The sequence below is a fragment of the Aspergillus chevalieri genome, chromosome 5 (genome assembly GCF_016861735.1).
Source record: "Aspergillus chevalieri M1 DNA, chromosome 5, nearly complete sequence".
Classification (NCBI taxonomy): Eukaryota; Fungi; Ascomycota; class Eurotiomycetes; order Eurotiales; family Aspergillaceae; genus Aspergillus; species Aspergillus chevalieri.
Window position 1 is genome coordinate 1,104,773 of NC_057366.1, and position 26,882 is coordinate 1,131,654.

The 26,882-nt window shown below is 49.6% G+C and overlaps 9 protein-coding genes across 9 annotated transcripts; 4 read left to right on the forward strand and 5 right to left on the reverse strand.

Annotated features, from left to right (window-relative positions):
• Positions 1–103: 103 nt before the first annotated feature.
• On the reverse strand, positions 104–2,944 carry ACHE_50387A (uncharacterized protein; the record flags this gene model as incomplete). The annotated part of the gene is made up of 4 exons (XM_043280099.1): positions 104–161; positions 226–395; positions 452–2,575; positions 2,639–2,944. The coding sequence occupies 4 exons, from the start codon at positions 2,942–2,944 to the stop codon at positions 104–106; spliced, it is 2,658 nt and encodes an 885-aa protein (XP_043137711.1).
• A 298-nt stretch (positions 2,945–3,242) lies between these two features.
• Positions 3,243–4,021, forward strand: CBC2 (nuclear cap-binding protein subunit CBC2; the record flags this gene model as incomplete). Its single annotated transcript, XM_043280100.1, has 5 exons — positions 3,243–3,308; positions 3,369–3,460; positions 3,514–3,558; positions 3,629–3,820; positions 3,889–4,021. 5 exons carry the CDS (start codon positions 3,243–3,245, stop codon positions 4,019–4,021), a joined length of 528 nt encoding a protein of 175 aa, XP_043137712.1.
• A 171-nt stretch (positions 4,022–4,192) lies between these two features.
• ACHE_50389A (pyridoxal 5'-phosphate synthase glutaminase subunit PdxT) lies at positions 4,193–5,043 on the reverse strand (the record flags this gene model as incomplete). Its single annotated transcript, XM_043280101.1, has 2 exons — positions 4,193–4,727; positions 4,805–5,043. The coding sequence occupies 2 exons, from the start codon at positions 5,041–5,043 to the stop codon at positions 4,193–4,195; spliced, it is 774 nt and encodes a 257-aa protein (XP_043137713.1).
• Positions 5,044–5,375: 332 nt separating this feature from the next.
• On the forward strand, positions 5,376–6,419 carry ACHE_50390S (4'-phosphopantetheinyl transferase family protein; the record flags this gene model as incomplete). The annotated part of the gene is made up of 1 exon (XM_043280102.1): positions 5,376–6,419. The coding sequence occupies one exon, from the start codon at positions 5,376–5,378 to the stop codon at positions 6,417–6,419; it is 1,044 nt and encodes a 347-aa protein (XP_043137714.1).
• Positions 6,420–8,256: 1,837 nt separating this feature from the next.
• Positions 8,257–9,185, reverse strand: SLC1 (1-acylglycerol-3-phosphate O-acyltransferase SLC1; the record flags this gene model as incomplete). The annotated part of the gene is made up of 2 exons (XM_043280103.1): positions 8,257–8,423; positions 8,474–9,185. 2 exons carry the CDS (start codon positions 9,183–9,185, stop codon positions 8,257–8,259), a joined length of 879 nt encoding a protein of 292 aa, XP_043137715.1.
• Positions 9,186–9,988: 803 nt separating this feature from the next.
• On the reverse strand, positions 9,989–12,546 carry CDC27 (anaphase promoting complex subunit bimA; the record flags this gene model as incomplete). The annotated part of the gene is made up of 4 exons (XM_043280104.1): positions 9,989–10,054; positions 10,110–11,914; positions 11,973–12,146; positions 12,210–12,546. The coding sequence occupies 4 exons, from the start codon at positions 12,544–12,546 to the stop codon at positions 9,989–9,991; spliced, it is 2,382 nt and encodes a 793-aa protein (XP_043137716.1).
• A 3,841-nt stretch (positions 12,547–16,387) lies between these two features.
• On the forward strand, positions 16,388–16,965 carry ACHE_50393S (SND2/TMEM208 family protein; the record flags this gene model as incomplete). The annotated part of the gene is made up of 2 exons (XM_043280105.1): positions 16,388–16,396; positions 16,453–16,965. The coding sequence occupies 2 exons, from the start codon at positions 16,388–16,390 to the stop codon at positions 16,963–16,965; spliced, it is 522 nt and encodes a 173-aa protein (XP_043137717.1).
• Positions 16,966–17,374: 409 nt separating this feature from the next.
• ACHE_50394A (uncharacterized protein) lies at positions 17,375–20,878 on the reverse strand (the record flags this gene model as incomplete). The annotated part of the gene is made up of 3 exons (XM_043280106.1): positions 17,375–19,907; positions 19,960–20,676; positions 20,799–20,878. The coding sequence occupies 3 exons, from the start codon at positions 20,876–20,878 to the stop codon at positions 17,375–17,377; spliced, it is 3,330 nt and encodes a 1,109-aa protein (XP_043137718.1).
• An 884-nt stretch (positions 20,879–21,762) lies between these two features.
• On the forward strand, positions 21,763–26,669 carry ACHE_50395S (E3 ubiquitin-protein ligase SSM4; the record flags this gene model as incomplete). Its single annotated transcript, XM_043280107.1, has 2 exons — positions 21,763–25,045; positions 25,114–26,669. The coding sequence occupies 2 exons, from the start codon at positions 21,763–21,765 to the stop codon at positions 26,667–26,669; spliced, it is 4,839 nt and encodes a 1,612-aa protein (XP_043137719.1).
• Positions 26,670–26,882: the final 213 nt, after the last annotated feature.

Consider the following 26,882-nt stretch of genomic DNA (forward strand, 5'->3'; position numbering starts at 1 on the left):
GTCATAGAGGCAGTATAGAAAGGTACGTTTTGTTCATTTGCAAATGTCATGTAAATTTGAATGCTAGATCATACGCCTCAATATCAAACCAAATCGCCAAAACCTAGACACTCGTATTCAATCGTTCCAAACGCGCAGTAATCGACTCGATAACCGCAGATCTGATAACACAGGCATTAGTATACGGTGCAAACAAATAAGTAAACCAAAGTAAAGGAGACGTACTCTCGTTCAACCATCTTCATTGCATCAGCGATCTTCGCACGCTGTAATCTCTGCGGTACTCTTGGCTGAGCGGCGGACGGGGACGCTGGACTTCCAGGCTCAGGCGGGGAGGGTGCCTTGGCTGCGATTCGCTTGCTCTCAGCAACCAGGTCGGTTGCAAGATCCATCACCTATTCAATGTTAGTATTGTAATCGATTTGATGACTTCTACTGAGCAGAGACTCACGTCTTCAAGTCGTTCATTCAGGTTGCGTTCCTTGCCTTCATCTTCCGGCTTGGATTCCTCAACCAAGCCCGACAAGGCTTGAACCTCGGACACCCAGGACCTCTCCTTCTCACTCAGCGGCCGACCGCCAGATCTCAAGACTTTGCTCCGCAAAGCCTCGTATCTTTCAACGAGCTGGTCTTGTCTATCCTTGGCAGCCTGAAGCCTCTTGTCAAGAGCTTCGCCACTCTTGGTGCCTTCTTTGCGTTGACCGTCTTCACCAATCTCACTAGACACGCCCTTGATTCGTTCAGATACATCACAGAGTTGCTTCAGTTGATCTTGCATCTCCCCTTGCAACCGCTCACAGCGACGGAACAGATCAGAGGCCGCTCGTTCGAGGGCATTCGTGTGAGCGGACAAAATCCGGTGAGCGGCAGCAACCAGATCGAGCGTGGCCGGTGATAGGCGCACTTGTTCCTTAAGAGAGTGCCGCTGACGATGCGGGACGTGCTTATCAATGAACAAGTCCAGAGGCGCATCGGAGTACAGGACGGCAGGGACCTGGTATGGGGGTCGTCGAGGAGGCAAGATGGGGGAGCTAGGAGCTTGGACGCCCGCGTCGAAGGGGCGGAGATCTGCCACTGACGGGAAGGTGATCTCAGGAGAATCCAGCACAGCAGCATACGGGTGAGACGCATGGTTTGTGAGCAAGAGATATCCAAGGTCGTAGTCGTAGTAGATCAGGGCAGACGCAAGATGTTCCGGCTGGCCCTTGACAACAGCCTCATCCCCATCAATCTGAAGGATGCGATTCCTAGTTGAAATGGATCCTTCACAAAGGATTTGAAGGCGGAAACCGGAGCCAGCAGTGTCCTCAGACTGTAGCTCTGCTTCGAGCCGTTGGGCCCAGGATGTGAGAGAAATAAACTGGACATCGCTTGGGGTTGTCACAAAGAAACTGTATCTGGACTGGGCATCTTTGGTAAAAGTAGGCCAATTCGGCAACTGAGATCCCTCCCGGACAGTGTCCAGAGATTCTACTAGAAGTAGGTCAGAGGGCTCGGAAAGAGGAGTACTGAAGGCGTTCTTCTTGGCCTTTGGAAGCCACTGTCCTTTCACACCGTCCAGTTCCAGACAGATGTGAACTCTGCCACTTGCAGTCGATAGACAGATGACAGTGGCCAATAGTTTGTCTTCAGAACTGTCCTCCACTGCCAGCTCCTCATCCTCTCCCTTCATGAGATCCTCCGTATCAACTTTGGAGGCAATGACGAGAAGGTCACAAAGGTCCAAATCATCTAGCTCATCACCAGTGTCGATACGGAACGGTCCTTGCAACCTCGGAATGGGGCTGGGATTGGCAGGGCGTGCGAAAATCTCAGATTCAGCGATATTTTCCGGGTCTGACATGATGGGCAATGGCTCTTGGTTATCAATTTCTCTCAACCAGTCGTACTGCTGCCGGCAGGCCGTCAACTGATCCTCGAATTCCACCGGGTCATCCTCCAAGGCAGCCAATTTCGGAACGATTGAAGATGAAAGCGACGGAATTGTGGTCGACGGTGCCCGCCATCTCGAAGGAAGCAAAGGACAAAGAGCATATAGATCGCCGGGTTTCATTGCAACCCACAAAGTCATCGGTGCCCAGGCATCTTCCCTTTCGCTTCCAATACCACCAAAGCAAGCGGATGCGACCTCCATATCAACATCATCCGCAGAGAATCCTTTACTCTTCCCAAACCCAGAGGGTGTGAAATCTTGGTCAGACGATGTCCCATCCACCAGTTTTCGCAAATCGATGGCCAACGTAGGGCGGTCGAACGACCAGTGATTGTTCCGATCCAGTTCCCAGACCCGAACCGCCGCATCCGCGGTGATAGTCACGATGCAGCTTCCAAGATTGCTATGCAATCCCAGCGGATGCCATAGTGCAGAGACCACCGGTGATTCTGGGATAACGTGTGTCGTAGGACCGAGCTGGTAAGTTTTCACGCGAATAGGGGAGTCATCGGTGCCGGACAAATGCGACGAATCGGGGAGGACGGAGATATGAACGGTATGATCGGTCACAATCGCTAGGAAGGCACCGTTTGGAGAGGGAACCAACTGTCGAATTTGCGCATAGACGGGCACAGTCAAGACCTAGTTATTTCCATCAGCAGTCAGTATACAAGCATGTTATTCCTCTGTGTATTCCCTCCGTACCCTGTAATACACACTGGAAGTGCCATCCTGAGATCCTCCAGCAAATCCCTTCTTCGCCTTCGAATGCTGCTGTTGCCATTCATCCTTCAACTTGGTGAGGCTCGACCAGCGGATCTGGTTGTCCACCACCGTAAACACTTCATTTCCTCTCTTCGCAAGTGTCCTCGTAGGGCCGTTATAGTCGACTTTGCCCTGAGTACTCAAGGAAGTATAATCAGTGCTCTTCGCAGATGTACTGGAAAAGAGACTGGCACCTGGGGAAGGACGAGATAGCCAGGGAGGCGTATAACTGACGACGTTCGGCATGATGACGGCGCCCAATGAATGAATACAGGAAGATTGAAAGCAAGAAATATAGAGAGGGAAGGAGGTGTTCGCAGTCTATATTTCCATCCTATTCCTTCACTGAAGAATAGTCAAATAAATAGACCAACAAGAAAAGCGTCCCTTGAGGGAATGCGAAGCAACGGAGGTCGGAGCTTGAGGAAAATTGGAGGATGCGCGCGCCAAGAGCCTCAATTTCCTCTTTAAGCTCCGGAGCTCCCTTTCACCTCCACCGCAGCTCAGCAACAACAACAAACAGCATTGAGGACATCGTCCGAAAATGAGCATACTAACGCGCAACACAGTGGACCGGCTTGACCGACCTAGTGCCTACTATATCTCAAAGGTATCGCATCCTTCTCTTCCAAACTGTTATCAGACCACGGTTGACTCGGAATCGATACAGAACAAGAGGCGAAAGTTTCAAGATGAATCCGAACCGCAAGAAGAGGCACCCGATCCCTTAGCGAATGCGACCACTCTTTACGTGGGAAACCTGTATGGTTACAACTCCGGTTGTATGGTATTAGTGCTCTAACAGATGGTTCCAGTTCCTTTTACACCACCGAGGAGCAGATCCACGAGCTTTTCTCGAAGTCAGTGCTCTCCAATCCTTTCTTATGTTAAAACTATATGACCAGTCCTAATGCGAAAGAAATGATACAGGTGCGGTGAGGTTAAACGTCTTGTTATGGGACTTGATCGGTACAACAAAACACCATGTGGCTTCTGCTTCGTCGAATACTACACGCACCAAGACGCCCTTGATTGCTTGAAATACGTCGGTGGCACGAAACTCGATGAGCGAATTATCCGGACGGATTTGGACCCTGGCTTCGAGGAAGGACGACAGTATGGGTATGTTGAATGGCACTTCTCCGGACAGGCATATACGACAAAAGGATATTTGTTGCTAACAAACACAGTCGGGGCAAGTCTGGTGGCCAGGTTAGGGACGAATATCGCGAAGAATACGATCCTGGTCGTGGTGGTTATGGTCGAGCCTACGCTGACGACCAGCGCAGACGGGAGGAGGAAGAGTATGGAAAGGGTAAGTAATCATGGCTTGGAATTGGATATATTGGCGCATACATGGAGTTTGTATAAGGGCGATTTCTATTATCAAAAGGCAGAAATGAATGGAAGACAAACAAGAAAATGTCTATTGAATACCCTCAGCCATGCGAATACTGTACAAATGGATGAATTTCACATGTGATCCCAGAAACTCTATGCTTTGTTCTTCACGGACTCCTCTACTTGGCGCAACCACCACGCATGTATCCTAGCATCGTCGGTCAATTCGGGGTGGAAGCTCGTTCCAAAAACGTTACCCTGCCGGACTGCAACAATGTCCCCAGTATCTTTGTCCGCATTGACTTCTTTACCTTCGTTGGCCAATCTAGCAGCTCTGCCAGGAAGACTCGCCAATACTTCCACCTCGCGTGCTATTGTCTTAGCCGCCGGCTGTTTCGACGGCGCCACAACAGTCTCTTTCCCGGTCTGGGCACCCTCCTGGTTGTACATGATCTTCTCGACGACCGGTGCGCGGATGAAAACAGCGGGGAATGAAGTTTGCTCCGACTCCAAAAATGGCAGATCCAATGGCGCTTGGAAGCTCTCGGTTTGGCGACCGAAATGGTTACGGTTCACCCGGACCTCCAGACCGCCGATGAGTTCTTGGCCTCCCTTCTTAGTCCGGTTCGCGGACTCGGAGAGTAAAATCAGGCCGGCACAGGTGCCCCATGCAGGCTTGCGATGGACCCTAACGAAGGCAATGGTCAATATAATGTCCACCAAGAATATCAAAGGACAAGGCAAGTCAAGGGGAGGAGCGCATACTTGACAAATTCCCTCAGCGGCTCCAATAAGTTAGACCGCTCCGCGACAAGCGACATCGTCGTGCTCTCGCCTCCGGGCAAAATGAGCGCATCGCATCTCTCCAGTTCCTGTGGGGTCCGCACCTCGATGAATTCCCATTGCGAGCCCGAGGAAGACCCAGCAGCAGCCTTTTTCAGCAAGTGAACATGTTCGACAAATGCGCCTTGCAAGGCAAGAACTCCGACGGTAATTCCGGTCATGGTATATCCTCTATGAGTCAATCAAGGTGGATAGCCACTCCGCGCCGTCTTTATATTACCGGGCCAAAGTCGGGCCGATCTTATCAGCACGTGTTGCCCCTCACTGATAAGAGTTCGCTGTACAACAAAACAATCGCCGGCGCTGTCAGCAGTTGTTCCTCTTGGTGGCATGCGTTGCGGTCATTACTGTATGTATAGGTTGATATCTGGGATTCGTACATTTGCTATAAACGAGCGCAACATACAATAGCGACAATTGATTCTTTTTCTGGACATACACCTTTTGCATCAGCATCATTGCATCTGATATCTGATCTCTACGAACCACGACGATGGCACTCAAACAGCACAATGACAGACCATCCCTCGTCCGGTGGTACATCGACACTCGACCACTGACAACAAGCACTTCTTCCCTCCCTCTCCTCGAAACTCTCCAACCACCGGACCAAGAAACAGTTAAGAAATACTACCAACTACCGGACAGACACATGTCCCTGGCCTCCTATCTACTCAAATACCTCTTCATCCACCGAACCTGCCGCATCCCATGGAATGGAATTCAGATAAGTCGAACGCCAGCACCACATCGTCGGCCCTGCTTTGTCCCTCCTATAACAGACCATCCTGAAGATAAAGTCATTCCCAATGTCGAATTTAACGTCAGTCACCAGGCGTCCCTAGTCGCGCTTGCGGGGACTATTTATTCCCCTTCTGATTCTTCGCCTGAGGCGGTGTTCACACAGCCGGTTCCTTCTTCGGCTCCTCTACCGTCCGTACCGCAAGTTGGAATCGATATAACCTGCGCAGATGAAAAACGCGGAAGCAGGGCATCCAATCCTCCCACAACCCATAAAGCACTGGCTGAGTTTGTCGAAATTTTTGCTGAAGTCTTTTCCCCGCGCGAGCTAGCGGCGATGAAGAATGCGCGCGGGCCGACGTTACCACCTGGACCGCAAAGGAATGCGGCGGAGGTTCAGTATGGACTGTGGATGTTCTACACATACTGGGCCTTGAAAGAAGCGTATATAAAAATGACAGGAGAGGCACTCCTGGCCCCCTGGCTGAGGGAGTTAGAATTTACAGACGTTATTGTTCCAGAGGCGTCTGATGTGACAGGGCAATGGAGTCGTCCATACACGGGAGTTAGAACATGGTTGCATGGGAAGCTGGTGGAGGATGTGCGGGTTGAGATTGTGGCGTTTGGGAGGGAGTATCTCATTGCGACAGCTGTGAGAGGCGCGGGGATTGGAGCTGGGAGTCGTGTTCTGGACGGTGTGGAGGGTGTTGATCCATGGGAGTCATTGGAGAAGATCGAGATTGACAAGGATATTACTGCATGTGCAATTGGTTCATGTCATTGTTTAGAGCAATAGAGTGATTGTCTACGATACTATCTCTGCTTTCTACAAAGATGTTTGGCTCTCTCTTTACAGTTTCAATGTTGGACCTCTCAGAGACCAAGCCTCGCCCTTCCATTACATTCTCCCCGTCCGATAAGACAAAGCTTGCTTGGCCAAGTCTAAATCGCCGTTAGTATCGCCATGCTCATCAGGGAATTCGCCCACACGTGGTCCACTGGTGATGAAGGACAAGAGAAAGTCAATGTTATCATCATTCTTCGTCGTAAAGTCAAAAAATATCGTCATCTGTACATCGAACATCCCAGATTCACCATAATGAGCTTGAAGAATACGTCCATGCTGAGGCCCGAAGAGAGATATCATAAGAACCTAGCATCCGTTGGCTATTGAATACAAAAATTTAAGAGGAAGCAAGTTCTACCGGAATAAGAGATGTACACTTAAACCTATTCCGATTCAAGCGGTCATGTAGGGCTTGTGCCACTATAGCCAACTCCCCCAGCAGCAACGAGCCATCTTTATCATTATCATCGTGCAGAGTAATAAGACCAGTATGCGGCTGGTAAGTAGCACGATAATGCTTGTCATTCTCCGTGAAGAGGTGTAGTTTTTCCACGATTGACCAACAGCGTCTCGTCTTTTCGGCTGTTCTACAGCGCCATGGTATGAATAGCATCTACCCTTGCCTGAATAGGTACCGGGGATATCATCATATTCTAGTTAGTCAGAGGAGTCTAAAAGCTATATAAACAGAGCACACAAACCTGACTGAACCCCAGAACGTCACACCCGCAAGAACCCGATCCTCAGCTTCAAGGCTCTTCCTCGAGATACAAAAAACCTCTTCTCTAAAATAGCTGTAGAGCATAGAAGCTCGCTCATATGGATCATTAAGAGCACGCCTTCTGAAGGCTTGGAATTTTCTTCGATGGTTATGTTCAGATAGCCGATGCTCAATATCGGGCGGAGACGCTCGTAGTTCTTCTAGGGAGATGGGATCGAAGAAGAATTGGTTGGACTTTAGCAAGGTCTTGTTGTATGGATTGAATTCTGTGATGAATATGTTGTGCTCGGATAGGAATGGTGCTGGGACTGGGCTGCGGTTTATTTTGGAAAGGTCGTTGCGTAGTTTGTGCACGGATTCAGTGTATGATGCTCATAGATTTGCGCGGCGCTCTTGGAGGTCCTGCATTTTGTTTGGTACAGTTGGTGAAATAGAGACAATGTCACCTAATATTGAGAAACGACAGATTTTGTGAGGATGAGCAGTACACTCCTACCTTGTCATGACGCATGACGATAGGGTTATCAGATGAGATCGTACCTGTCGATCAGTGCTTCCAACGTACCATTATGGCATCATATCAATGAGCCCCATATAAAATGAGACTCAGAACGAGAAATCCCAATAAGCCCCAGACTAACAAGGCTGGCAAGTTTGCATAGAGAATTACCAATTATACATTGACTGTAGTTGCCCTAAACATCCGATAGAAAAGCTTGAATCACTGTCTCTCAAACCAAACAGAAATGCCATTTCATCCCTCAGTCTCAAGAAAATTGTGAATAAACAAAAGGTATCATGCTAAGTGACAGCAGTCGATGTAAAACAAGAAGACACATTTTCCAACTCTCCAACTCCTTTGTTTTTTTTTTTTTTTTTTTTGCTTTCGCTCCCCTAAGGATTTTTCTCATTCCTATGCCATGCGAATGCTTCTGGCGGATTCTCATTTCGGTCTCATTTCGGGCATATACTCAATTGGACATCATAAGTACAAATGAAGTATTTGGGGCGTTTTTCGTCCGTTCCGCAGAAATCACGGAAGGATAGCCAATTGTGACGTGTTAATTATATTTCAACAGCGGTGGATTTGCCGTTAACACGGGAGGTCTCAGCTCTCTCCCCCTCCTTTTGGGACATACTGAGGAGGGTCTTGAGCATTGACTCCTGGGTCGACTTGGTCAATTGGTCAACATCTGCGGTAGTCAAGCCAGCAGTGCTGATTGGAGGGAGGACTAGATATTGTTAGTACATCTATACGGAGGACAGAAGAAAATAGTCCTACCCTTAATTTTGATATCACCAGCATTGAACCGCAGGTTCTTAGGCGACAAAACATGCGAGTAGTTCTCCGCCACAACAGGTACAATCGGCACACCAGCCTTCACCGCAAGATGGAACGCGCCCTTCTTAAACGGCAACAACTCCGGCTTGTCTGAATAACTCCTCGTCCCCTCAGGAAAGATAAACACACTCTGCCGGTGATCCCGCATCTCCTCCGCCGCACTATCAAACGCCTTGACAGCCGTTTCCCGATTTGCCCGGTCAATAAACACAGTCCGCGACAACGCCATAAACCACCCCAGGAACGGAATCTTAGCTAGCGACTTCTTAGCCGTGACACTGCAGTATGGCGGGAAGATAGTGCCCAGCATGAGCACATCGAGTTCGGACTGGTGGTTTCCGATGAACACGGCTGGTCGGGTGGAGAGGTGCTCGGCGCCCTCGATGATGTCGAATCGTACGCCGGTCGTAAACCGCATCACCCATTTGAAGCTGCGTGCTGTGGCCCATTGGGAGACGCGGCCGTAGCCTACCAGTCGCAGGATAATTGATGCGACTACACCATAGCATGCGCACAGCAGAAGTGAGCCGTAAGCTGCCAGACACCGGGCGACAAATGCGGCCCGGGGGACTTTCGTGCCCAGAGCGAAGAGGGACGCCGTCAGGACGACGAACGAGCTGATCCCCGAAGCGATATAGGAAAAGACGGACATGATCCGGTTCGGCAAGAGTTTCTTTCGGGGTCCGGCTCTCGGATGCAAAGGTGTTGGGCTATACAAGTAGATTTCAATGTCAACCAATCCAACCCGATACTATTGGCGGGAAGAGATCCTTACTAGAAGAGTATGACGGAGAAGTCAGCGGCACCTATCTTTACGGCCAGGTCGAGAAGCGGGAGGAGGTCAGCAAATTATGAATTATTATAGTAGGAAATGTCATAGGAAGAGAGAAGGATCAGTAAGGATAGCACAATGAGGGACAGAATTGAAGTTGACGAAGATCGTCACTGTCGCTCTTTTCGGCGGGCCGTTTTGTTGGGCCGATTCACCGCTTTCCATTCATGGCTACTATAGAATAGTACATATACTCTGGAGTACATAGTACTGACTTGACGAAGACTGGTATTGTATGATAATAATATGCATAGTGATAGTAAAGATTACTTATTCAGGGTCGGGCACAACAGGCTCTATATCCATCAACCCGTCGCCCACAAGTTCTTCGTCTCATGCAGTAGCTCATCTCGTTGAGTCACAAGCGACAGAGCATGAACCAATGCTAATATACAAGAAAACAAGGACTTCAAGACAATTCCTAAGAAGCCTAATGCAGGTGGAATGCACTCTTTACCCAACCAGCCTGGTTAACGCCCGTTTAATGCTGATGATAGCGCCAAAACAAATTGGTATCCACAAAACGCCAAACCGACACTCGTCAACAAATCAAAGTGAGGACCCGAAATCAGAAAGAAAGAAAAGTAGGAACCAAGTAGCATGCTAGAGAGTAGATAAAGGAATCAACTCATGTCCTCGTCGTCTTCGTCCTCGAGCGATTCCATGGCGTCCTTGATGTATTGCGCGGCCTGAAGTCCGAAGTTAGTACCGAACCATAACGTATCAAGTTGAAGGATGTCATACCTTAGGATCCAAATTCAAAGCAGTAGTAAAGTGCTTGATCGCATGGGCCTTATCATGCAGCATCTTGTAAAGCTTACCCAGGAGGTAGTGCACGTTGGCCTCATCCGGCGCCATGTCCTTGAGAATCTTCAATTCTGCCAGGGCATGCTTGAGATCTTGCAGTTTCATCAATACGCGAGCTTTGCGGAATCGAGCAAGTACAGAGTGCGGTGCTAATGTGCAGGCACGGTTATATTGAACGACTGCCCCTCTTGGGTTGTTCATCTTCTCTTGAACGAGACCAATACAGCAAATGAGAACCGCATTCGTAGGGTTGATACTAGCGGCATTGCGGAAATGTTGCTCTGCAAATTCGAGTTTGCCCATCTTGTCATATACAGTACCCAGACCATACCATGCGTTGTAGTGCCGGCTATCAGCGCTAATTCCATGTCGGTACGCATCCAGTGCATTGTCGTATTCCTCATTGGCAACAAACTCGTGGCCCTGCAGAGTAAATGCATAGGCGAACATGGGATCTAATTGCGTTGCTCGTTTGAAACACTTGATAGCCTGATCGTGATCACGCTGGTGGGAGAAGGAATTGCCAACCGCGCACCACGCTTGAGGAGAGAGGCGATCAACCTCCATTAGCTCATGAGCCAAGTAAGCTAGCTCGACGTCATTTTTCAGATGCCAAAGGACAGTCGAGTAAATTTCCATATCCTCCAACCGCGACGGGGCCATGGACTTCACGCGGAAAAAGTACTTTTCAGCCTCCGAATACATCGCCTGCTCATAGTAGGCTCGTCCTAATTGAGAAAGAACCCATGGTGTCTCGCGTTGAGCTTGCGTAAGGGAATTTAGGATCTGGATAGAATCTGGACAGTGATAGCGATTCAGTGCAAAGTAACCAGTGGCCAATTTAGAAAAAAGTTCCAACAGCCACCCTAATGCCTCGATTTCTTTCGACTTTTCGGTAGCGGGATTCCTGGGAGGAGCTTGTTGACTCGCGGGTTGTGACACAGCCCGAGTATCTTTGGTATCACTTTCATGGCTGTCATTCATAGCCCTCCGGCTGCCGCTTACAACACGGGTCGGGTTGGTTGTAGTACGCCCCTTCGTCCCAGTAGCTTTAACCCTTTTGAGATCTCTGCTATCCTTCACGCCCAGGCTTGAACTAGACAGCTTGCTAGTAGTCGGTTTTATTTGGTTGAATAATCGAACGCTGCGCCGTTGGGGTGCCCCTGGCTCTGTCGGTTGCGAAACGGAAGGGTGGGCTACCTGGCCAGACACTGTTCGTTTGCGATCACCGATCCTAGATGCGGCCGCTGATTCTTTCTCGGTCTGGCTCGCAGTAGAGTCCTCTTGCTCATGCTTTGTCCTGGTTCTGGGCCGGATTCCTGTTGGTCTCATCTTAGGCGGTGGGTCCATCCCATGATCTGCCCCCAAAGTATGCACTGTCCTGTTCTTCCTTGCAGGCGCTAATGGGGGCTCCATCGAAGGCTCTGGTGCGGCCGGTACACGGACATCGTCAGACTCACTTCCCTGAGTTCCGGGTGTCTCTATCCCTTCATACACGGGAGTTGCCTGTGCCCCATTGAACTTCTCCCATAAGGCCGAGTTACCGTAGGGAGGAGCCATATCGTTGCGAGGAGTGGAGGTGGTAAAAGGGTCAAGGTTGGAATTCGCATTCGATTGTGATTGGAGTGGGCCAGAGGGTATCCTATCTGTAGGAAGATCTGCGTCTTCTTGTTGAACTGGTGATACCATGGCAATCAACTCAGGTGTCAGTCGGTAGATGTTGGGAACGCGGATGTTCACGCCTTGCGATAGATTAGCAAACTATGGCAGGTGTGTAGATTGTGAGCATTCAACGCCTACCTGTTTCGCACAGGCCCAAGAACGCATCCCACATAAAGGGGTTTAATTTGAGCGACTCCGTATAGCAATCAACAGCTCTATTCAGGTCTCTGTGGGCGTGCCATAACTTTCCTAACAAGCAGTACATGGCTGCCGCATCGGGTAAGTGTTGTCTCCGCGTTTCACTGTGTTTATCTGGAAGACGTCAGACCAGGTTTATAGAAACAGCATCTTCCACCAAAGGGCCGCAATGCTTACTCCAGTTATTCCTGGATGCCCATAACCCTTTGCTTCGTTCCAAAGCTGTGACACCATCCAGATACTTCCCCAAATCTAAACATGCCTGGGCATGCACGTATGAACAACCAATATGCGTTCCCCTCGATCCGACATTTCGACTGTAGTCCCATGCTGCCTTGACCTGGCCATTGTGTAGATGACAGAGGGCGAGAAGGTATACGGATTCTGACGAGCGGGGTTCGTATGCATGTAGACGACCGGCGAGGAACAGCGCGTTGTGAACGAGGTTGTTATCGAGGTGGTAGTAAATAAGTTGCCTCAATTGGCTTGCTGTATGCGACGTTGACGGTGACATGGTAGGCGGGATAACGTCGGGGGGGGGGCAAGGACTAGGAATAGGTAAACGGAGAATGAAGGATCGACGACGCGGTTCGCAGCGAAGGGAAGGTCGACGAAATCGCGATACTCAGAATGAGTCGTTATAACACGGTATAGACATGGGATAAAATATCGACTTCGGGAAGGTCTCTGTCCATGCGATAGGGAGTAAGGAAGCAACGATGCGATTTTGGCGTGTACCGCGTAGAAAAGGAAGCACACCAGCGCGCAACACAAAGCCGTCCCAATTCTTTCTGGACGTATTCCTCCTGTTTCAAGCGCTTCACGTCTAGACCAAAAAGAGCAATATGTCGCGGGCGAAACCAATCTAAGGTCGCGTCTTTGACGGTTTGGGTGAATGACGTCTGGGCGACGGAAGCACGAGACACGCCCTGTTGAGGCTCAAAGTAGGCGGTTAGCAGAAGCAAGCACGCATATCGAGACGGATAGAGGGATTTTGTTTTCTCGTTCCGAAAGTCCTCCTCTTTCCCTTTTCGTAAACACGGTCGAAAACTGGAGAACACGAGGCGGGGAGGCACTGCAGAAGGCGACGTCGTGCGATGAGGACAAAATCGAGGGTGGAAAGTGTTTGTGAGGCGCAGGCGTGGCTAGTGGAGGCGCAGGCGGTGCGGCGTTGTGGTAGGCAACCAGCAGACCAGCATACATACTGTCACCAACACGTGGTTTCCTACAGATAGATCTGAAGATTGCTGCGCTTGTTACTTCTGACGAATCATTGCTCTATTCTCTATTCTCGGGGCTGGCTGCTAACAGGATAAGAAGTGAAAACCTATGTACCAAAAGAATTCGATGTCCTGTGTTTATGCCCCATGATGGACATATGGAACCCAATAGTAGGATTGGGGCCTCTCCTGCCTGTGACTGAACCCACAGGGCAGTGCATTTCCCCTTTCCCTGGAAGCAAGTTCTGCTTTATCACCGATCTCAAAAACCTCGAGCTCTTTCTCAAAATCCTGAAAGTCGTCTCCAGTGTCTACCTTCCAAGGACTATCATGCGGTTCACTAGTGATACCCCTCTGGTTGGCACTTTTGTGTTCATCGCGTACATATCTTGTCTCTTTATGCAGCCCTGTAGCAACGGCTTTATCGGTCAATCCTTTCTCTTTGAGCGTCTGATACACTGTCCTGGACACATCGACACAATGCTGATCAGAGACCTCCCACAGCGCTCCAATAACGTGCCGGAAACCAGCAACTTGACAGGCACTGATGAGGTGTATTGACTCTTCAGCCAGCCTATAGTTCTTGATAGCACCAGTTGAACAAGAAGAAAGGTAGGCAAGAAACGGAGACCCCCGTTGAAGACGTTCTTTACGGAGCTTTTCCACAGTCAACGGGTTTGTCTCCCAGTCTTTTGTCAGCAAGCAGCTGCTGGCAGTATCTGAAGGATGTGACATTCCATGGCCTGCAAAGTGCATTATTTGACGGGTCGAGATATTTCTCATAAACTTCATCTGTTTGTTCGAACCCCTCTGCTGCCACCATACCCATCTGCAAAAAGGACCTGATAGTGGTAACTTCCTCAGTAGCAAATGGCAATGACGTTTGATGGGTCGTTTCAGTCATTGCAATTAGGAGTGCCTGCCGTGATTCCTTCACACTGGAGGCGTTTTGTATTCTTTGTCGACGATTATGAACAAGAGACTTAGCCGACGTTGTGTACGACGATATGACCCGGTCGACGACTGTTTCATCGGTCCTTCTACCCTGGATTCCGGCGGCATGAATGGGCAGGTGTCTCATTCCACCAGTTGGAATTCACCAAATATGAGGCCAATCGTCTCCTTCAGGCGTCTTCGTTATTCCTATTTCATCCAGGACTGGTCTTGCGGCGGCCCTCCACATCCATTCAAGAAGCGACACAAGAAATTGAGGGGAATGCACTTCGTAGGAACTTGAAGCTAGCCGAGATCTAGACCTGTCTTCGGCTTCCCGGTAGTTTAGCTATTCCAGAGGTATGGTCCTGATGCGCTGAGGCTCAACTATTATCGCATCACACTGGATGTGACTTACGTTAATAATGACAATTGGCCCGGCATGGGCTGCAGCCATCATTTCATCCACGCTCAGTGGCAGGAGGAATTTTGAAAATCCAGCCTGATTGCGAATTGCTTGGACCAGCTCATCAAACTCCTTGTGTAGACGAATCCGGCGGCTTGCCTGGCTCGAATCTGGGTGCAAGTTTTCGGCGTCTGTGGGTAACCCCCAGTCTTTACCTACATTAGACTTAAAATTGAGCATCTCTCCGAGCATCTGAAATCTCTCGGCGAGACCAGGGGGTTCCTGTCTGAGATCAGACAGGTCTGACCCTATATCCAGCAAAAGACTGGCCACTACCCCGCGACCAGCTTCCAATACTTCCAATGCATGGGAAGGACTTCGTCCAGCATTAAGACATGCTGCTGCTGCTGCACTTGAACCTAGACCATAGAGTTGCTGCAGATAAGTCTGCTTGTCAGTATCGCTCATTGACCTCGGACAGGCGGTTGGCAACAATTGAACCGCTTCTTCAAGAATACCTGCTGCAGTTACTTCCTCGCCAGATAGCAAGGAAAGACGTGCCCCTAAGGGACTAGCCAAGTTAACCTGAGACTTGGGGTTTTCACTGCGAAATTTCCATGCTTTCTTATAGCAATCAACAGATCAATACATCCATGGCTTCTATGATCCTTGATTGACCTTTGAATGATACAGATCATACTAAAGAGAACATCTGAAATTCACTGTTTCGATGCGGCAAAACCTCACCATATCAATAATATTCGAAACTGAATTGCTGGAAACGGCTGTATAGCCAGACCCGAAACCAAATTTCTAGATACAATGATGATCTTCTCACTATGGAAGATGGGACACTTTCATCTTTGGAAAACTGGGTTGAAGATGCTTTGATATATTTGAATAGTAACTACTATAAGGTAATGAGAACCCTTGCCACGGGAAAGCAATCCTCATGGCAGTCTTACGTGACCTATAGAATCGATATAGCAGCAATTCGAATGATCCAAACGTATACATCCCTTCAGCATCAGGAAAGACTCACCTCTCACGATCAATCTTGGGCCTTCTTGTGATAATACTCATTATTGTTCCTGTGCCTGTATTCAATTCCCTCTCGAGTATAACGTTGAGGGTCATTGTGATTGGCGTTTTAACGAGTGTTTTTATTGCTATAATGTCGAGGATCTTGAGGGCTAAGACAGTGGAACTTTTTGTCGCTGGAGCTGCGTACGTTGATGTCGTGATAGGTTTGAAGGCAGACTTGAGAAGCTGATATGCAACTGTCTTAACTGTGTTTATTAGACAGGGTGGGCCTCAAGGATGAGACCATGGTTATCAGATTCGGGTTTGTCTACCATGTTCGACCGGGTATATATATCGGGGGTTGCATTTAGAAACGCTTACGTTAATTTGCATAATACTCTGGTATAATCCTGCATATTGCAGTTTCTGCAGGCGAGAGACATCCACAAAGTATGGTCGCAAGTAAGCCATAATCATGATTGTAGACGAGGTAAGCATAGAGGGCTACCTGGTATCGGATCAGGGCGGCTAGCCCAGGATAGTAGCCGGCAGTATTCCCAAAGAGAAAGGCGGTAAACCCCAATATTAGAGTGATACTGTCACCAACGTGGTTTCTTAGATTTAAAGATTGCTGCACTTAGCGCGATTGATTTTATTGTTTTATCGGTACCTCTTTCGTCAATCCTAGTGGAAGTCGTCTGCACTCGCGTCAAAAAAAGTATAGACACGCGACACAATCGGTCATTAAATCTCCCCGGAAAGAGTAACCCAAGATGGCCCAGGTACATTCAGCATTCCTCCCCCAAAGCTTCTTTCAATTCCACTAAGAAACTCCCAGAAAGCCGCCAAATCCCTCGCTGTCCGGAACACCTCTACCCTAAACCGAACCCACCTCATCGCCCTCGCCCTCCACACCATCTACCTCCTACTCCATTTCACCTTCAACCGTCCGCGCTCCCTGAAACCCTACTTTCTCCTCGCAGGCCCAACACTCCTCATCGAATTCTACCTCGAACGCCTTGGTCGGCCGCGCTACACCGACGATGGCAACCTCCGCACCCCCGGGGAGGATCTGGGCGCCACGGGTCTGACGGAATACATGTGGGACGTTGTCTACTGGACTTGGGGATGCATGGTTTCCGTGTGCCTGTTTAATGACCGCGCGTGGTGGTTGTGGGTTGTTGTGCCTTTGTATTCGGTGTGGTTGGCGTATACTACGTTTACGGGGATGAGGAGTGGGTTTGCTGGGATGGGCGCTGGATCAGAGCAAGCAGCGGCAGCAGCGGGTGGGGAGAGTAAGAGGCAGAAGAAATTGGAGAAGAGGGGTGGACAGAAGGTGCAATATCGGTGAACTTGGTGGAAGTGCTGTGGTGCGCCAGATCCGTGGATTCGTAAGGCGGGAATGAGCTTAATAGCAATACAGCTACGTTGTTTTCGATGCGCGCGTGCTTTAGGTAATACGGAAAATAATCTTCGTAGGATGTAAATATTCTTTGACATGATACACAGTTCAAAAGCTAGAATCACAAGGATCAACGAGAAAATCCAAGTACACAAGGCGTTCAGTCATATCAAACTATATGGGGAATAATGCTTTGGAAACGAGCATAGCCTCCGGGTTATAGCGTTTGGTAACAGGTCATGGAAAAAATCAGATGAAAGCAATCTGCAAGGCACGTGCATTAGACTTAACATGAAAAAGGAAGGGTAATAAAAGGCGGGTTTTGAAGAGCAACGAAAGTGTGGGGAGAGAGGATATTCTATAGTTCGTCCTTAACGGACGGGGAACTCTTCACGCTCTCGGTAAAGGCTTCCACTCGGGAGGCAGCGGTCTCAACTGCTTCGGAACCCAAGCTGCTGGCGCTGGAAGCAAGGTCCACAAGCTGAGCCTGGGCGCTCTCAACAGCGATCCCAAGCTTACTGGTGGCGCTTTCAAGGGCCTCTTGCTGCGCCTTTGCAGCAGAAGTCACAGAATCATATGCAGCTTCGACAGCCGAACTGGGTGTTGGGGATGCATAGACGGCGTTGCTGATGGCTGAATCGGCAGAAGAAAATGCCCCATCAATTGCGCCGCGGGCAATATCAAGGTAGCCCGGCTCTTGGCCATAAACCATACCGCTAACCTGGTTTGATGCGGAGGCAAACGCGCTACCAGCTGCGGAGGTGGCTTGCTCCACAGTACCCTTAGGAGTTCCATAAATTTGAACACTGGCAGCTTCAACCGCATTGTCGAAATTTTTGTTGGCGGTTTCCAGGATATCTTCAATCGAAGGAAGGTTCGTAACGGCTGAGTCGTAGGCATCACTGGCATAGCTGGATGCTGACGACAACGCAGAAGCCGGGTATGGCGTCTCATAGATGGAGTGTAATCTGTCAATAACTTTGTCCGTGAAGTCCGGCTCCTTGCCAACAAGCAGTTCCGAAACCAACTCCTCCACAGCTTGGTATTTAGGAGTGATGTGCTCCAGCACTTGCTGCGTATAAGCCGCCTGAGTATCATAGACCTGTTCGCTGGCTTTCGAAACAAGACCCTCCCAGTTCTCTGATGCTTTGCTTGCCAGTGCGTCAACTTCGCCAGTCGGTGTTCCGTATATAGTGGAGCTGCCCGAAGCCGAAGCCATTGATAGGGAAGCCGAAGCAGCAGAAATTGCCGCGTTATAGCGCGAAGATGCATCGTCGATTATTCTCTGTGCTTTACCTGAATCTGTGGGACTGGCGGCGGAACTAGCGGAAGACACCACGGCAGCCAGGCTTGCAGATGCCAAGGAGGATGCTTGGCTGTAGCCGGATCTCGCGTCCTCAATGAACCCGTGGAAAGTTCCAGGAGTCGATGTAGGTGCTGGAGAGCCATAAACTGCGTCGGAAGCCGAGGAGACAAAGGCAGAATAATGATCGTGCGCAAGTCCAACAGCTTCATAGTAACGGCGCTGTGCATCAAGAACAATCGGATTTTGATTTGAAGTGTCCTTTGGGGGCACTGTCGCCTGAACTTGTGCCAGCTGTTCAGAAGCCTTACTCAACCCTTCGCTCAACCTGGACGAGCCCACGGAAGAGATATAATCAAGAGGGTGATCGATGAACCGTTCCTGATCATCGTCGGGGATGTCATGCTGCATGGGCGATCGCCCGGGAACTTCAGCTGCAGCTACTCCCCAGCCTGAATTTGATCGAGCCGTATTCGATTCAGTGTGTACGGACTTTTCCTGGTCATCTGGCAATTCATCGTCCACATAGGAGTCCTGGTCCAGTGCTAGAATTTGCTCATCATCTTCAAGTTTGTATTCGCCAGCATTTACATTGACGGTCTCAGGGGATGGCGCGGGGCCTGTAGCATCGTGAGTTGCTTGAGATTCCGAAGAAACTCCAGGCAAATCTGCGTTAGAGCTTTCCTCGTCCGCAGGAGAGTCAGACATCTCCCCAGGCTTGGGCAGAGCAGGTGGGGATTCAGACCGGGTTTCGAAGTTGTCACTCGACTCTCGAGCTGCAATTTTCCATTTTCCAACATCCTTGAGTCGGGCTAGCTCTCTCGCAGTAGTTTCAGCGACCTCCATTCCGTGAGCCAATAGTCCGTTCGCCATGTTTGTGGCTTCCTCGAGCTTTGGATGTTCCAACGCAACTCGACTGACGTCGGTCTTCCAGTCGTCGAACTGCGCTTTGAGAGAACGGTATTTGGCCCAATCCTTGTAAGTAACACCGTCCATCCACGCCCACCGCATCCCAATTTCCTGCAAGCCCAAATCACGGACATTGTCTAGAATATCTAGCGTGGAATTGATTGCAACCGAAACACGGAAGACCAGCTCTTCGTCAAATGAACGGTGCCACTCTCTTATGGCTTGAGCACGCTCCCGGATGGTAATCGCGGCACGTCTGATCTCCTTCAAAAGCTCATCATTCGCCTTATGTTGATCCTCGGGGAGATCGTCATAGGGAAGCGACTCGGCTAGACTGTTAATACGAGACTTGATTGTAGCTAGTTCATCCGCAACAACCGTATCGAGGGCAACTGCAAGACTTTCGCCATGGCTCTTAGCCCCGCTTGCAATATGGCTTCCAACTATGTCATTTACATGATCTTTCAGTTCTTCAGCGCCCCTTTCGGCCGCAGCAGAGAACTTCTCCTGCCATACTTGAAGGTCTGACGCAACCTTCTCGCGGGCTTGTGCGATCTGTTCCGCAGGAGACAACGGAGTCTGTGCTGGGGTTTCTGTAGTAGAAGTCGATATGGCACTAGAAGTAGCGCTCGAGTCCACTGAAGCAGATGTAATAGTATGAGCTGCTTCCTCAGAGGTACTGACCACAGGTCAGCCAATTTATCTTTCATTCTCCAACGCACTGTACTTACCTGTCGACATCGTCCACAGACGCTCGAAGAATTTTCCCCTCTCTATAGCTTGCTAATCTTTGACCAATTTTGACTAGCTGGGGCTCGACGTTCTCCGAGTAAAGGCCAGTAACCTTGGGCCACAACGAGCTGTTGACGAAGTAAATCACGGTCGACCACGAATGCTGAGCGTGCGGTATCACAGTTGTCGTAAGGATCTCTTGTCCAGAAGCATAGGTTTTGCCAATGAATGGCCGGGACTGCGTATAAAGCGGCGCGATATAGTCTCCGTATGTCGAGATGGCTACAGCACTAGCTTTCTCGTAGTAGGGCGACACGACCAGCACGGCGTGTTGAACATGCGGGTCTACCTCCAATTTGTAAACTCTGCTAATGCTGTCCTGGGCAGACTGCAAACGCGGAGCAACCTGCGCATCCCATTGCTCTTGACCGTAAGCCTGAGCTTGGTCCCATGCGGGGGCCCCGTATTTATCATAACCCTGCTTTGCGTATGTCGCAGCTGGAGAATAGACCTGTTCATTGAATAATGTAACGTAGGGGCGGGCAGAATCCACGTAAGGTGCGGCGTAGAGATGGTAGTACGGAAGAACATGAGGTTCGATATGGGAACGGACCACAAGATACGGCTTGCACACACGCGGTGACAATTCATTCAAGTCCGACAACTGAGATGGGCAACGGAAGAACGGGGTAAGCAGCGCATACCAAATGGACAATCTGTAAAGTCAAAAACTGTCAATCAGTTTGAAATCCTCATCTAATCTCCAAGTCTCCCTCTTTAACGATGCGGAACGTAAACATACCGCACCACGACCCCAAACAGCCATCGAATACTCGACCTGGACTTCGTTCTGGGTTCATCGCGTCCATTTGTTTTGCTCACGCCATCCGAGGCATGGCCGTTCTCCGACATGGCCATGGTTGGCTATGTCCTTGGAGACACCTGTCGTGACCCTGAAAAATCGCGCTTTCGTACCTCGATACGTCAAAATACAGGGACCGACGGACTATCAACAGTCTTTACAGGATCATTGACAAGCGCCTAGGAGGAAGTCTAAAGAGTTCACGGGCCGGATCCCAAGGTTATTATTTTCAGCCGCGATAACAGGAGCTGGACGGCAAGCTGCGTGTCTTGGCGCAAGGACTTTTAAACAGCTCCGAGTCGCGACGCGAGGACGAAATCAGGTGGCCCAACAGGTCAAGCACAAACAATATCGAAAAGAACTGAGCAACGTAGTGAATTCCAAGAAAGGCGAGAATATCACTTCTTCTAATCTGAATCGAGGCGTGGATTTTTCAGCTCCGATCAGTGAGGTCATCGCCCAGACGGTGGCGCAAGTATTGTGTTACCATTCATTACCGTCAAATGAGCTGCAACAGCGCCACCGATTGCGTTATTTTGGTATTTCCCGTACAAAGTCACGTGTGTGAGCTATCCGCTGACTCATCACTATTGCGGCGAACGACTCCGTCCTGAGTTGCAACGACAACTTACAAGAAGTTGTCAGCGTCGAAGACGTTTTCACAGGGCAAAAAAACATCACCTGTTTCTAGGGTCGTCTTTTGGTTTCCTAGGTTTCTGTTTTTTGCATGGAGAATATCGACTTTCCGTGAGCTGCTGAGAGATGAATCTCGTTTGAAGTCGCCTGAAGACTTCCGTCATTCTCGAATACTACGGCACGTTCCGCTTCGATTTTCGTGCCACGGTAATCCCATTCGAAATCTACTCTTACATTCATCCGAGAATATGTCTAGCATTTTTTAATAGAGCCAGGTCGGATAGTCGATAGCGACATTACCAAGATGGACTTCCCGGAGAATGGGCCCCGCGGGTATGCGGGCTCCGGGTCCTTCCCAGACTTGATGAATGATCCTGCGTACGCTACGAATGTCAACGCTGACGGGAGAGAAAAGGGCTTCGAAGAACCGGATACATGTCGAATCTGCCGTGGGGAGGGCTCGGAAGATGATCAGCTGTTCTATCCCTGCAGGTGTAGCGGGAGTATCAAATTCGTTCATCAGTCTTGCTTGGTGGAATGGCTGTCTCACTCGCAGAAAAAGTACTGTGAACTATGCAAAACACCGTTCCGTTTCACTAAGCTCTACGATCCGAAAATGCCACGAGACCTCCCGGCTCCCTTATTCCTGAAACAATTGACGCTCCACATCCTCCGTACAGTTGTGACATGGTTGCGGTTCGTTCTTGTTGCGTTTGTTTGGCTTGGATGGTTGCCATGGTCTATGAGGGCTATATGGAGGGCACTTTTCTGGCTTGCAGATGGCCGTTGGCCAGGCGGGAATACTTTACAGCAAAACACAACCAAGGCTGGGCGTGTCGCAGATGGTGCTACTTTAACCGAGGCTGTCGTTGCTGCTACCAGTTCGGCAGTTTCAGCTGCAGCGCAGTCGACGGTGACTGATGTGCGAGCAGTAGAGTCACCAGCATCTTCAATGTTCAGCTATTCAACCGGCGAGCCGTTGATGCTAGCTTTTATTAAAAAGGGACTTTCAACCCTATTTCTCCCTGCTATTTCATCCAGTACTGCGCCAGGAAACGCAAACGTGACCACAAGTTCCCCCAAACTACGACAACCCTCATGGCTTTCTGATGTGAAGTTTCTGAATTCTTTGACACGTTCTCCGACAATCAACAATATCATCATTGATACTCTGGAAGGCCAGTTGATCACGCTATTGGTTGTTCTTGCTTTCATCTTGGTTTTTTTGATTCGAGAATGGGTCGTTCAGCAACAGCCAATGGCGAATATTGCCGACGGGGAACGTGAAGCTGCTGTTCAATTGATCGCAAATAATCCGCCTAATCAGGAAGGTCCTCAGCCTGAGTTGCAGCCCCAACCTCATTTGCATGAACATGAATTCCATAATGATGAAGCTGAAGACCCTGTTGAACGAATCTCCGACCACGGAGAGGAAGAAGAGCTTCCGCCGACCCAAGAAAATTCTATTAGAGAAAGCCCGTTCGACATTCGAAATATAGGAGCGGAAGGATTGAACACTTCTGATTTCATGAGTCCCAGGAGTTCAAGTCACGGGACAGGGTATCACCAGACAACGGAGCAAGCTCCGGTACACAATCAGCTATGGCCTACATTCAGAGATCTTTGGATGCGTGGCGATGGTAATCCGGATCACATTCTAAGGATCATTGAGGAAGAAGGCCGTCAGGAGGAGCTGGACTGGCTTGTAACCCTGATGACGAGACTACAGCAGAAACGATCTTCTAATCGTGACCCCGCCGATACCGACGCCAGTGCTACGATGGACTCTTTGATGAACAACATCGAGACAAATAGGGACGAGTTTCCTGCGTTTCTAGAAGCGTCGCACGCAACCTCTGCGAATCAATCTCAACCTGAGTCTTTGGTCAATATTGGTTCCACTCGAGATATCGCACCTCCACGCTTTGGAGGGGAATCAGGTGCGAGCTCATCAAGTCATGCGTTTACCTTCGATTTCCAGAGGCAAGCCTCAGACGTTTCAACAAATCCGGATAACGGCCCAGTTGCAGAGTCGAGTGCGACAGCAGCTTCAAATGATAGAATTTATTCTGGCCAGGAACATAGTGCTGCCAATACACCAGCCCCCAACGACACGGACAGTATGGGTCCTAGGCCGTCCGAAAACCACCATGAATCCTCACACACGGCTGAATCTCCTGCTCGTATTCCTCGACCACTTGCCGAGAGAGTTTTGGATTGGTTCTGGGCTGATATTACCCTTGAAGCTCAGGCCCAGGAGCGCCCTCAACAAGATGACGAGCATATCGTTGAGGACCCTGCACTTGAAGAGCCGTTTATACCAGTACAAAACAATCAACATTTCATCGATGACATTGATCAGGACGTTGTCGATGCTGCAGGCGAGCCTGTTGATGCCAACGATGTTGAAGCTATCGATGAAGCGGATGATTTGGAAGGGATCCTGGAGCTTATCGGCATGCAGGGACCTATCTTCGGCCTTTTGCAGAACGGTGTTTTCAGTGCACTGTTGATTTCTTTCACAGTGGCCCTTGGGATTTGGCTTCCGTACCTATGGGGCAAGATCGCGCTGGTTCTTCTAGCCAACCCTATAGAACTCATCTTTGGGGTTCCTATGACGGCTGTGTCGGTGATCGCGGATGTCACACTGGACACCCTCATCGGAAGCTTGGGCTATGTGATGTACGCGATTAGCATCATCTGCAAGGTCCTACTCAGTCCTTTTGGTTCCATCGTGCCACTAGGAGATTGGGTTCCTCGAACTAAGACCGTGACCAATGCATCATTGTCTTTGATCGATGCCAGCGGTAGTCGATTGAGGAAAGTGATCAATGCATTCTTTGTCTTTCATGAATCAGATGTTCCTATGTTTTCCGTTCTTTCTCACCAGGCTTTGAAGATTCACGAAGCTCGGATTGTGGGTCTCTTTCGGGCACTGTTTGTCGTTTGCAAATTCATATTGCATGATCTTCCACTCCGACTTATTACACTCGACTTACGGGGCCTGTCATGGATTGACTTCAAGACGATAAATTTCGGCAATATCATAGTGCAGACGCGAGGACAACTTCATGACTTTGTTCGTCACCCATTCCTTTCACTAAGCAGCACAAAATGGGTCAATGCGGGCTTGGCGAAGACTGCCTCATTCGGTCAGCCTAGCGATTATCACTTACTCGCCGTTTGGGGCTCGGGAGACCGGGTGATTGCAATCATCATGGGATATGTTCTTGCATCAGTTCTCAGTCTTTTGTACCTGCGTATCACCGGTTTCCTTTCGGGGGTCAACCGCGGGCAACGGATGGAAGGGCTTGTGGCCGATGTCCTTCATCAAGCTGGCGGGGTAATGAAAGTCATCCTCATCATTGGAATTGAGATGATTGTCTTTCCATTGTATTGCGGTTCGCTACTTGATCTTGCCCTTATGCCTCTGTTCAAGAACGCCACCATTGCTTCGCGGATTGAATTCACCAACACAACGCCTCTTACTTCTCTTTTTGTGCATTGGTTTATTGGTACATGCTACATGTTCCATTTTGCCCTTTTCGTCTCGATGTGCAGAAAGATTATGAGAAGTGGTGTCCTTTGTAAGATTCCCCTCTTCCCTCAAGTTCTTATGGCTTTAACAGACTGGTGGATGGCTAATGTGTGACAGATTTCATCCGCGACCCCGATGATCCGACGTTCCACCCCGTGCGAGACGTCTTGGAACGCAACATAACCACCCAGCTGCGTAAGATCGCATTTAGTGCAATGGTCTACGGAGCATTGGTCATTGTTTGCCTTGGTGGTGTCGTCTGGGGCTTGAATTACGCCTTCGATGGAATCTTCCCAGTCCACTGGGCTGCAACTATTCCTATTCTTGAATTTCCTGTCGATCTACTGTTCTACAACGTCATCATGCCATTTGCCCTCAAAGAGATCAAACCTGGAGATGGGCTCAATGATCTGTATGATTGGTGGTTCCACAAATGCGCACGTTTGTTGCGATTGACGAACTTCTTCTTTGGTGAGAGGCAGCCTGATGAGGAAGGACATCATGTACGACAAACTTGGTGGGATGTGCTGTCGGGGAAGAAGGGTGACATTACACATCCAGTTGTTGGCGAAGAACAGAGAAAGCGCGCTGAAAGTGATGGCCTTGATGCATACTTTGTCCGCGATGGTCGATTTGTGCGAGCTCCAGCGTCTGACCAGGTTCGCATTCCGAAGGGCAGCCGGGTGTTCTTGGATGTGACGGAAGATAACAAGCGACTCGATGGTGCTCCGGATACCGATACCGGGCTACATGGCTGGAACAGTGAATCGTTCACCAAAGTCTACGTGCCGCCGTTTTTCAAAATTCGCATTGCAGCTTTCATCTTCTCGTTATGGATCTTCGCGGCTATCACAGGTGTAGGGATCACCGTTCTTCCACTCGTCACTGGCCGCAAGATCTTGTCGTCGTACTTCCCCAAGCATGCCCCATTGAACGACATCTATGCCTTCTCCGCTGGGATCTGCATTGTTGGTAGTGCTGCCTATGCTGTGGCGTATTGTCGAACAGCCTTTGCAGCGGTGAAGAGTTTTCTGCGTCCGTACTTGCGCTCTCCTCGCCAGGCGTGTCTCGGATTCTTTAACGCAACAATTTCTGGTCTGCGTGTCGCGTACATCGTTACCGCCTTTTCGGTTGTTCTTCCGTCATTGGTTGCTCTGATTCTGGAGCTCTACGTGTTGATTCCGCTCCACACTTTTTTCGGTGGCGCCCAGGCGCCGGTCATTCACTTCGTCCAGGACTGGACTCTGGGAGTCCTGTATGTCCAGATGGCGATCAAGATCACACTGTGGAACCGAAGGTCTCGTCCGGCCATCGCGCTCAAGAACATCTTCCCGGAGGAGGATGGTTGGTTTAACCCCAATGTTCGTCTGGCAACACGGGCATTATTGCTCCCGATTATCCTTGCAGGTACTATCGCTGTGGTCATCCCGCTCATGTTTGGATTTGCACTGAACTCAACCGTGTTTGCTTCCTCGCTCGATGTGCAGTCCAAGGTCTACCGTTATGCGTACCCCAGCACTCTATTATTGGGCGTCATGCTATGGTTAGCGATTTGGGTGCGCCGACAAATTGAAACCTGGCGGACCAATGTCAGAGATGATGTGTATCTGATCGGGGAGCGGCTGCATAACTTCCGCGACAAGAATCCTCAGGTTAGTGCGGCCAGCAGGTGATTTATCAACTACGTTGTCTATGATCCTCGCTTCTCTAGTTCCTTGCTACAATAGTGTGCTGTTTTTTCTTCATTGTAGATTAAATTTAGATTAATGAAAATATGGTTTTCAAGGCTACATTATTCAAACAGGCAACAGGCAAAAAAAAAAAAAAAAAAAAACCCCTAGATCTCTGCATCATGCATATGGGCATATGCATTGGTGTCACTAGAT